At 41.5% G+C, this 12323-nt stretch overlaps 1 protein-coding gene across 1 annotated transcript in view; it reads left to right on the top strand.

The window, feature by feature from the left end:
• The first annotated feature begins 3465 nt into the window (after positions 1–3465).
• The window catches only part of LOC131709435 (hydroperoxide isomerase ALOXE3-like), a 66450-nt gene continuing 57592 nt past the window's right edge, over positions 3466–12323 (top strand). The window contains exons 1-2 of the mRNA XM_059011972.1: positions 3466–3479; positions 3767–3870. Coding sequence (XP_058867955.1) covers positions 3466–3479; positions 3767–3870 — 118 coding nt within the window. The remainder of the gene's footprint in view (positions 3480–3766; positions 3871–12323) is intronic.

Below are 12323 nucleotides of genomic sequence, written 5' to 3' on the forward strand. Positions count from 1 at the left end.
TATTGGGCTTAACTATATTTGTTCAGACAGTTTACATTTGTTTCAATAGAAGATTATACCATTAGTATTTTTTAATGAGTACACTTGCCTATCCCTGCCATGGAAGTTAATTTAATTGTCTATTTTTTTTTGTCAGAAATTTCCTGACTTTTGTGGCTTCTACCGTAAACCATAAGTATTTTTTTAACAATCTTTTTTGTAATGAATATCAATAATAGATTGTCTTTACATATTTCTGAAATACAATGGATTAGGAACCCACTGAAAAAAAGGAATTTCCAGTAAAATGTTATCGGTAGGCTAGAAAAAAAACAGTATATGGAAAAATTAGATCCTCTTTTTATATTTTTCTTTCACAATTAACTTCAAGACGGTTGTGTGTCTCGGCTTAACTGAAAATGTACACAAACTGGAACAGCAACATTGTTTTGTGTACAATATTGAGTTTGATTGTGGAGAATTGCAGCTTCAGTCTACAGTACATTGCAAATTTTACTGCTTTTTCGCCACATCTCTCTTTCCCTCAAGCCATTTTTGTGTATAATTTAACATTTAATACACAAAATGTTCTCATTTGATAGATTTCTTACCATTGATTATGTCTTAAAATTCTTTCTGCCTTTTCAGCTGCGGGTTTTCAACAGGGGCCCACAGCCCCTTTCTATTCTATAGCTCAAACGGCTGCCCAGCAGGGCCCCACTTTTCTGTCCACTCTTCCCTCATTTCCAGTGGTCCAGCAAGCCCCTGCTTCCTTTTCCTTTCCAAACTCGTAGCAAGCACCTGCTTTTCTTACCTCCACTTTGGGTTCAAACCTACCTTAGTAGGTTTCGTGTTCCAACCTCAGCCGGGCCCATCTCTCTTTTCCTCTTCTTTCTCCATGGCTATGGACGTCCAGCAGGCCCCCATAGCTGCTCTCTCCTACCCTGCATTCTCAGCCTGCGCCCCCCAATTCCCCCCAGCACTCCAGTTTTTCCATAACCAGCCTGCACTTCCTTCCTCCGCAGTGTCCGGTTATTCTTTAAAAAATGCCGTAGCCCTGCCTCCTCCTGGAAATGCCCTGATCCTCAACCCCAAACCCGTATCCCGCATGCCTACGTAACCATATTTTAGCAGGTGCAGACATTAACCTAGTTTCCTTACTCACTTATGCTTTAGATTCCGTCAGTACCAGGGTAGTTAAGTGCGCCGACCTTTCAGTTACTCTCAAAATCTCCGACCCTCGCTTATTCAAAACCATTTCCGAGTTCATTTTATCTTTCAGCCAATTCAGAGACATCATTTGCGAGTTGTATCCTGACCGCCGGCGTGAGCTGGATGATTATTTGTCCATAATTCTAGATCTGTCAGTTGGATTCCGAGGTTCCCATTTTTCTGAATATCACAAAGCCTTTTCTGCCAAAGCCGTTGCCCGTCTCCAAAAATGGAACCAGAGGACCTACTGGGGTGCCCTGGATCAAGACCTATCCTCCCGTTTTTTCACAGGTCTTCGGCTCCTAGTATGCTCTGTATGCGGTTCCACTGCCCACCCCACTATGTCCTGCTCTGTTACCGACCCTCCAATCCTCCTCCTTCCTCCCTTCCATGCATTTCCCTCCCTTTCCTTCATCCCTTCCAGATCAAAAGACGGTCAGGGCTGCAACATTACGTTCTCCGGTTGCCGCCAGATCTGCAACAATCTCAACAAAGAAGCCTGCTCCTATTCCTCCTGCCATTTCCTTCTCATTTGCAGCCACTGCAGGGAAGCCCATTCACGATTAATTTGTCCACGCAAGCCCCCTCCCCCCCAAAAAAAACCCCAACCCCCAGTCGAATTTCAGAAAACCAGATCTAATACTGCCAATGCACCTAAATCACCCTTGTAAATATTTAAAGATAGAATTAGACAACCAGTTTATGATAGGTCCCTTTTTGAATCCCTTCCTTTTCCCTCCTTTCTCATTAACCCCATCAGGGTTGCAATAAGGAAATACTTGGGCAAAAAGAGTGATTATCGACATTTCCGCTCCCCATAACTCCACCACCCCCAGTTTTTCCCCACGCTCCCCCTGTCCAGAACAAATATGATTCTCAAATCATTATTTTCAAATCTCTGTATCCCCATAGCACCAGGAAAGACCCTGGCTCTTCTCACTTCCATCGAGTTTCTAGGCATCATCCTGGATTCTCAATCTTTTTCAGCTTCGTTCCCCCGCGGGGAAAAAAAATTGTATCTATTATTTCCACTTTTCTGTCCGGTCCCTATCCTACCAAACATAATCTTCTGTCCCTCCTAGGTCATTTAAACTATGCCTGCTCCATGGCCCAAAGAATTCAGCACCATTCCTATACCCGATCAGTCCACGTTTGTACAAGACGTATCCAGTCGCTGTAGCCGCATTCCTTTGGGGGTCCTACTTGGCCCAAAATTCCATTCTTATCCACTCAGATAATTCAGCTACAGTCCAAATCATTAACAAAGGTCGTTCATCCTCCCACATGTAGCTCAAGAAACAGCTCTCAGCATCACTCCCCACTCACTGCAAACGTACTGGTCATCCTGGAATTGCTTTAAAGATTTTCACATTGCATTCAACATTCCCTTCCCCTCATTTTTAATACCCGTAGTGTCATCCTTCATTATGTCCTTTAATACCAAGTTTTCATTAGAACAAATATTACAGATCTTAAAAATACTTTTACTAAAATGTGCTCTTAAGCGTTAGTAGCCTGCCCGGAGGAAGGGCAGTCGGATCAGCCATGGATTCCCAGAGGTTTATTACCCAAACTTGGGTTTTGTTTTCCTCTCCTGAGCGCTGATGATCATTTGTTAAAGGTTGGCTAAACCTTCAAGTGGGCTATATCCAGTGCTACTCGCAGCATTGAGACCTGTTTGCTCTTTCTGGGGGTCTCTGCCTCGTCCAGGCGGCCAGGCAGCAAGCCCTCAAACCAAGTTAGGTTTGATGCCAAATGAATGCGCATATATAACATACTTCTGTGTAATTTTGCCTACTCCGCATTATTCCCAATAAATATTTGTACTAAAACATGTTGTGATTGGTGTTTGTCCCGAACTACTGAAACAAATCCTTTTTTAAATACCATTATACACAGCTGTAACAATTACTATATTCACACCTTTATTGTTTTGAGATTCAGCTTTTATTAGGTAGCTCCCCTAAAGCCCTTGTTTAGAAAGATACAGGGTACTAATGCTTGTGATAGAGTAGCCATCTGCAGCGTGGGTGCGTGCATTCCCTGCTGAGTGACAGGCAGGAGATCAAGATGGAGGTTGAAGCTGATACGCCCCCCGCAGGCGAACAGGATTTATTTACATATCCACACACTGAACAGCTCACGTGACACTACCAGAAATGGTTGCACACAGAGCACATATGACACAGTGTACGAAAACTTTGGTAGGAGCTACAATATCCAAACTACTTTTCTCTGTTCAATAATAAACTAACGTTGCTGAAGAGATTGATCATGGCGACTAAACGGTTAGATTGGATATAGTGACGGGCGGACTACTGACGGACTACTGTAAGTCTAGATTGACACTTACCTAGGTGAAGTTAGACTACCATTCATTATGTGAAATATTAACCTTTTCTTAAGTTAAGTGGGTCACATGATACATGTCGCATGACCACATCATTTTGCATACATTACAGACAGGATTTTCAATTTTTTCATACATTCTGTATTTTTTTTAACTGTCAGTGTAAATCTGTTAAATCAATTTGGTGATTCCTTATAAGTGTGCTTGTCTCCCCCATTCCCCCAGTCTGGTGAAGCTGAAACTGTTGGAATTGCAAGATTATTATGATTCCTGGACATCCATGGAACATATTGAGAAATTCTTCTACGTCAACAAGACAGATAAGTCAGGTATGTCTTCATTTTCATCACGTTGAAAATAGTCATTATGTTTGGAGGAATCATTTTGAGTTTCAAATAAAGGTTTGCAGATTCTCTGATTTTCTGTACAATTACATTACTGAAGGCAAGTTTGTTGTTTGTACAGTGACAAGTGTAACAGGACGAAGGCTAGGCCCAAACCAGCGACAATGCACACCACAAACAAGAGTCCAACACACGACCACACCCCATTACACTCTTTCAGCACAAACAAGAGTCCAACACACGACCACACCCCATTACACTCTTTCACCATTAACCTCAGTGATTGGCTGCAGCCACTGTGAGATACGAGTCATGGCACCAATGTAACAGGTCGGAGGGAGGAGCAAACCTGTAACCACCCACACCACAAGCGAGTTTCTTAACTATGCAGGCTCTTTTTTGCATTGTGGTTGTTTGTGATACTTCTGCAAGTGAGGTCACATGGATGGCAGATCTACACAGGGAGCAGATCATCCAAAAAAGAACTAGAACGCAACCATTGTCCTAGCTGTATTCTTTCATTCTCTCAATAAAGTTCCATTACAGGTGATATAAATTAACTATTTCAAAGGCATATTGTTTTAACCTCTGAACAGAAATACCTTTGTTAAACACGGGCAGGGCTTGTTGAAGTCCCCAGGATCGCCTCACTGTATTTCATAAGTGCATTATTTATTGTATCCTGCTACACTACAGTATTCTAAAATAGGATTTGATTATTTTTTCCATTTTTCATGGGTTGCAAAATAATCTGTCTTTTGAAAACTGTAGGCTACTAATATAGTGCAGCTTCTATAGGTGCGGAATAGATTACAGAGAGGTGCAGAGATGTAGAAAAGGGTTATTGCTTCAAAAATATTGATTTACCATATTTATTTTTAACCCCATGCAGTCAATTCCAATTTAAGAATGATACAAGCATTAAACTGTGCTGGGTGTTCATGGCTACTTACCTTTCTTTTTTGTTATTTATGCAAGTTCTTTTTGTGCACTATTTGTTTATGCACAGTGAGAGTTCATACATAGTACTGGTATGTGTTTACAAATATATTTTATTTCCTAGATGTTAGAGTTTCCTTGTATTGTATAATATTGTATAATATTATGCAGCACAATATGCTGCTATAGTTATGGCTACAACTTTGGTTCCATGTTATGTGATTTTCAACCATTCATATCTTGTCAGTGATAGGGGGTGATGTCCTTTGGAACATAAACACTTTGTGTCATTGTCTCTTTAAATGGCCTGTCAATAGGATTAGTATTTTAAAAGGGGGTCACAATCTTAACATCTTGCTGTGTATAATACTAATTATAAAATGGGTATTTTAATACTCTATCCTGATTGGTCAAAACAGGTCACATGGGGGTGTTGATATTATAACATATCACCATGGGTTGGCACCTCTTTTCAAAAAGGGGCAAATCACTGGTAGATATCCATACACCACTAACATTAAAAAAAAAACGCAGGCATATTGGAATTTATTGCAATAGACACGACTGACGAGATTTATGTAAATGTTGACCTTTTGGGAAGCCAAAGTGTTTGTGAGATCTTTTCTGAGTCTGAATCTTTTGTGAAGCCGAAGTGTTCGTGAGATCTTTTCTGAGTCTGAATCTTTTGTGAAGCCGAAGTGTACGTGAGATCTTTAATGAGTCTGACTCGGACACCAATCATGAGATCTTTAATGAGTCTGTATCAGACACCAATGATTCACCTCTTCAACTCCAGATGTAAAAATGAATGTGCACTATAGGTACCAGATTTTGAAATTATTGTAATTTATATTTTTATCCCTAAAATTGGAAAAAAAGTATCCCCAACATAATAATAATTGGAAAAAAGTCAATACACATATAACATTTTTATTAACCCTTTAGGCTCCTGTGTACTATATAGTCATATTGAATAAAGCAAATCAGACACAAACATTTGATCTTTTTTTACATTTTATTTTTGTATGAAGACCAAAAACAAACTATATATATATATATATATATATATATATATATATATATATATATATATATATATATATATATATATTGTAAAATAGCGGGTTATGAGAAACAGCAGGGAGGGGGTTAAAACCTCCCTGCTATAGAAATGCTCTGGTTTGATTTGTGTTGCTTTATTGTTTTGTTTAATTGTTTAATTGTTTTATTATTAATCATCATCCGCACCTGGGCGTTATTGGAAATTAGGCCCAGGTGCGGGGTTTAAAAAGAGAGCAGGCAGTCTGCTCAGTGCTGCTGAATGGAAGGAGGCAGAAAGGAGTGCTCTGCTTCCTGGCAGTCCCGAGAGAAAGGTACAGTGCAAACCCGTGTGGTTAAGTTTTGTGGAACAGGGAAACGGCTTAGCCGTCCTGTGATAGTTAGGTTCCTGCGTGTGTAGTTAGTGCTCAGAAAGAGCTAGGTGTTTATTTTGTGTATTTGTTTTATTTTTGTCTTTATTAAAAAATTAGCGCAACCACGCAAGAAAAGCCATTTCTGTGTGCTGGGTCGTAATTTTAAAGGGGCACGAACCCGAGTGAGTGGCAATCGTGTTACATATGGTGGCAGAGTGTGTGGGCGCCCCTACGACCCTAGAAATGGAGAGCATTGAGGAGTTAATTGCGCGAATCAATCGCAATACTGCTGCTCAATTAGAGCAGACTGCCAGAATGGAGAGACAGATGAGCGAGTGGGGGTTGGCACCGCTGAGGAAGAGGGAGCCAACAGAGTTGGAGCTGTTGCTCCAGAAATGGGAGCAGGCTAGAGTAGCTCCGCAGTCTCCCGAGCCAGAGGGGGAGGAGCCGCCGCTTCCGGAGCCCAGAGGGGAGGAGCCGCCGCTTCCGGAGCCCAGAGGGGAGGAGCCACCGCTGCCGGAGCCCAGAGGGGAGGAGCCGCCGCTTCCGGAGCCCAGGGGGGAGGAGCCGCCGCTTCCGGAGCCCAGGGGGGAGGAGCCGCCGCTTCCGGAGCCCAGAGGGGAGGAGCCGCCGCTTCCGGAGCCCAGAGGGGAGGAGCCGCCGCTTCCGGAGCCCAGAGGGGAGGAGCCGCCGCTTCCGGAGCCCAGAGGGGAGGAGCCGCCGCTTCCGGAGCCCAGGGGGGAGGTGAAAAGTATACCTCCACCACAGCCCCGACCACCGCCCCTACGGTCCAGTCCGGCACCGCTGCATCCAGTCCCTCACCCCTTGCTCCAGGACACCCGGCCGGTCTTCCCGGACCTTCCTGCGCTGGACCTTGAGCCCAGGAGTGTGCAGCACTGGCCACAGCTTTTCCCCTGGTTCCCTGCTCCGCTCTTCCCGAGCACCCAGACGTCGCTGGGCTGCTGCCAGACGTCGCTGTCGCTCCCCCTGTTCGCTGCTTCGCTTCCCCTGGGTGATCGGACATCACTGCGCCGGTTCCCAGGGGAAGATCTCTGCCCACTGCTGCATCCTCCAGTGCCACGGTCTACGCTCCGGTCGCCCCTGTTGAACCGTTGGGTCCCCTTGTCGCCGGTGCGCGGTCCTTACCTGGCTGAGCCGGGACGTGGACCGATCCACCCTCAAGCCTGCCCGTGGAAGAGGGCAAGAAAGGACATTTATGGACTTGAGGGTGGTTGGTTATGTTTTAGGGGAGGAGGTGGGCGTCTCGTGGCCTGTGTCTTGTAAAGACAAGGGGGGGGGATGTGTAAAATAGCGGGTTATGAGAAACAGCAGGGAGGGGGTTAAAACCTCCCTGCTATAGAAATGCTCTGGTTTGATTTGTGTTGCTTTATTGTTTTGTTTAATTGTTTAATTGTTTTATTATTAATCATCATCCGCACCTGGGCGTTATTGGAAATTAGGCCCAGGTGCGGGGTTTAAAAAGAGAGCAGGCAGTCTGCTCAGTGCTGCTGAATGGAAGGAGGCAGAAAGGAGTGCTCTGCTTCCTGGCAGTCCCGAGAGAAAGGTACAGTGCAAACCCGTGTGGTTAAGTTTTGTGGAACAGGGAAACGGCTTAGCCGTCCTGTGATAGTTAGGTTCCTGCGTGTGTAGTTAGTGCTCAGAAAGAGCTAGGTGTTTATTTTGTGTATTTGTTTTATTTTTGTCTTTATTAAAAAATTAGCGCAACCACGCAAGAAAAGCCATTTCTGTGTGCTGGGTCGTAATTTTAAAGGGGCACGAACCCGAGTGAGTGGCAATCGTGTTACAATATATATATATATATATATATATATATATATATATATATATATATATATATATATATATATATATATATATATATATATATATATACACACAGTAAAATAAACATTATATTGCAGTGTGGAGTAGTGGTCAGGGCTCTGGACTCTTGACCAGAGAGTTGTGGGTTCAATCCCCAGTGGGAGACGCTGCTGCTGAACCCTTGAGCAAGGTACTTTACCTAGATTGCTCCAGTAAAAACCCAACTGTATAAATGGGTAATTGTATGTAAAAATAATGTGATATTGTGTAACAATTGTAAGTCGCCCTGGATAAGGGCGTCTGCTAAGATAAATAATAATATACGTAACAGAAATATTCACTTTTTTATGTACAAGAGTAGACACACAATATATAAAAGGAATACAAAAAACATATTTTATATAATAAAATGAAATAATATGTACAGTATATACTTTAAATCATTGATTGTATCTGCAACTCAGTGTCTTCACAGATAGATAGGGATTTTTGCATGGAATGCAATTGGATAATAAAGTCACCTGATGACTTCGATCTCTCCTTCCAGAAAACATATATCACATTACAAACACTCCCTTAGGGCATGTATACAATCAGATAGATGAAAAAAACAAATAGAATAGGCATGTGTCTCAAAGACGGCCGGAGTGGGTGGCGTCAGACCAGAGCCAGGAAATAAATAAACAAAACGAGAGGTAGTTTTTGGTGAAGCTGAGCGAATGCTTTCGCTCAGCATTTAATAAATAAACAGAAAATAAAAGGTTTGAACAGACAAAACACAGGGCACGGCACTTGAGGCCAAAATAAATAGACAAACAAAACGTACTACACTTAAACAGACAGACGAACAAACACGGTGAGTGAAAACACTTATTATTTACTCATATTTACTTTTCTCCTTCTCTCTCTCCCGTTCTCCACTCACCGAACACCCAACCCCGAGTGAAAGAAACGTGCATCTATATATACTGTTGTGCTGGGATTCAATTACTAATTAATTATTCACTTGAATCCCAGCATGTGAATTAATTCTGTGCAACCCCGTGCTCACATATTACATTTAACCAGCACGTGAAGTGATTTGTGCCCTCCTCGTGCCTAAATACAAATCTACACTTTTTAAATACACGTGAAACACAGACCTGTTTATATCCCGTGTACCAATCTATACACCAACATTAACACACGCACGCAACATACAACACATAATATGCACACGGGGCGGGGCACATTGCCACAGCATGGTACTGCAAGTGCTCTTTCATTTGATGTACTTGCGTACGTCCTGGAGCTGAAGTGGTTAATTAAAGTAGTGAAAAAAGCAAAAGTATTCAAATCAATTCAGAACTCGCCATTCTAATCGCTAGCCTCTGCTCCTTCTCTCTAAACTACATCATTTCCCTATCTCATTCTGAAAATAAATAGTAAAAAAAATCTTAAACTTTCAGCTTTTTGAAAAAGATTTGGTTCACTCTTAAAAGAGACTTTTGTCTGCTGTCACCCCCTGCACAGCTGTGTGATCTGACGCAGAATATTTATATATGCATCTCGACGATTCCTGCTGTACCTTTCTCGCCACATAAATTTGTCCAGGTATGATGGTATCATCTCTTCTGCTATGCCCTGCATTGTTTTAAATTGTTTCTTAACATAAGCCCAGTGGTTCTCCACTTTGTCCAGCCGTAAACTGCAAAGTCAGTTTGATAAGTAAACAGGTATTCTATAATGCTAATAACATCTTTCTCACCACTTTAAAGTGGTAGCACAAATCTGGTATGGATACCTCCTTACCCCGCATAACAAAGGACGATTGAAAAAAAAACAGCACTGTGTCACAACCTGACACTGTCGCAGCTCTTGTGAGAAAGGGTCTGTGTGATTTAAAGGCAGACTCATTTGTGCTCTGTCATGATGAAAATGGGCAGTAATATTTTAAATTAAAATTCCATGAACAAACCAAGAATTACAGGAAGTAATTTGATTAATTGGGCACAGAAAATATAATCGTTCAAATAAATATTGATGATTGTACCGCCCACTTACATTTTTACTCCATTCCTCTCCACCCAACGTGATTATTTTTGTATTTAACCCTCACAATTGCATGTGAGGGTTAAATACACCTTGGTAGAGTCAGGAGAAAAAAACAAAAAAACACAATAAGCCTAAAGCATGTTCAACATACTACAGGAGTACTACTAAAATATCTATTCCAAACAGATTACAGTACTGTGGCAAAGTGGTTAACAGTGTGTAGGTGCAGGAATGCTGTGGTGATCAATAAATAGACAGACAACGATAATCCAGGTGCAATGGTGGTTTATTTGTTCACAATCCAAAAGTCTGATGACAAACGGCAGTAAATAATAACAATGCTAACAGGCAATACAGCGGCATGTGTTGCTCTGTTGTAATCCACGGGTTGGACCCGAAATAATAACAGTCCCGTTTCCTAAACACCCACACGTAACACAAAACACAAACACAAGTCCACAGTGAGTGATTTAGTGCTCGTGGTGCAAATACAGTTTATCATGAACAATAGTGCAGTCCGGATAAGTGCTGGTTCTTAGCTACAGCTCCGGACCGTGTTCAGCCATCTAATAATAACAAACAGTCATTTTTGACACGACAAAAACAAACCAAACACTCACGATAACAGCACAGGTTTTCCTTCCGGTTCAGCATAACCATACAAAGGAACAGATCACTTCGTTACGCCCCCTTTTATACCGTCAATCATGACCCCTTGGTTAACTAGTGCAACTGCTCCTCCAATCCACAGCTGCCATCTCGTTTCCCTTCAGGGTCAATGATTTAGTGTATCGTAGCTCCGCCCCCTTTCTAGATGGCCGACTTCCTTCTAACCTTCTAAACCCTTCTAACCCTGGGAATTAATTGTTTGGCCATCCAGTCCAGGTCACTCTGTTCCCTTTACACAGCGCCCTCACAGGTCAGATTTATCACCAAGAACCTGTCTCTGTCACAAGTACTTTGAAACGTAATCTACCGTATATAAACTAGACACGAGCTTATAAAAAACATATTTTTATTTATTCAGTGACAGCTGCAGCATCAAACATTGTATCTTGTTAATACTACCTAACTTTCACTATCTGTGAAACACACAATGTGGAAATCCTTGCCTAAAACAATAATAATAATAATAATAATAATAATAACAATAATAATAATAATAATAATAATAATACATTATTTTACTTACTACAACATACCCGCTATAGGTCAAGCTGATCGTTACTCCAAAATTGCGTTTAACATCACTGATCATTTATTTACTGATTTTTAACATTATTGAATATTGTTAAATATTCAATATTTAACCGTTAATTTTGAAACTACAAAGAAGCACAAACTATATATAGTCAGTTTTCTTCAATGTGCACAGTTTATTTACAGGCTGTTTGTCAGGAATACAAGCCTGCATTTTCAAAACTGATTCTCTGGTAGGATGGGACCAGCAAATCAGATGCTAGTTAACACAAGCAGGAAAAGAAGAGCACACCCACTGCTTGTCTTTGGCAGAAATACTGTAAATAGCAAGACATAAACTTAAATAATATTATTAACTATGTGCATTACAAAAATGTAATTATTGAATGGATTATCCAGTATTTATATCAATGTCTATAATGAGGAATGGAATCAATAGAAAAATGGATTTTCGATTTAATCGTAGCAGCCCTAATGGCTATTGACAAAACGTACTTGTCTACTTTTGCTCTGCTCCAAACCACATAAGTCGCTCTGTGAAAATGCTGTCCTCTCAGCGGGAGAGAATAGCTAGCTGAGGCCTATCCCATGGAACTGATTTCGGGCCACGGGCCTCCAGGCATGGACTTCTGTCCATATTTCGTGAACTGCTTGATGTCTCTCTCTCTCTCTCTCTCTGTATATTCAAGTATTTGAAAGAATATTAAGCCAATCACATGTAAGAACACAGTGTTATTTTGTTCTGCGGTTGATAGAGGCTCTCTGCGTCTGACATCATGGAACTCATTTTGGGCCGCCAGCCTCCCAACCTCCCAGCACAGACTTCCGTCTCCTTTCATTAAGTTAAGAACTTCAGGCCCCTTAGATAATCAGCAATTTTTGTTATCATTTTTTTTAACAGTGAAACAGTAATACAATCGTATACAATTAAAATGATAATCAATTTTCTTGGATTTCTTTTCTTTAAAATATCAAAATCTCGATCTCTTCAACATACCTGTGTTATTGTTAACCACCCAGCTGCTTATC

The sequence above is a fragment of the Acipenser ruthenus genome, chromosome 43 (genome assembly GCF_902713425.1).
Source record: "Acipenser ruthenus chromosome 43, fAciRut3.2 maternal haplotype, whole genome shotgun sequence".
NCBI lineage: Eukaryota > Metazoa > Chordata > Actinopteri > Acipenseriformes > Acipenseridae > Acipenser > Acipenser ruthenus.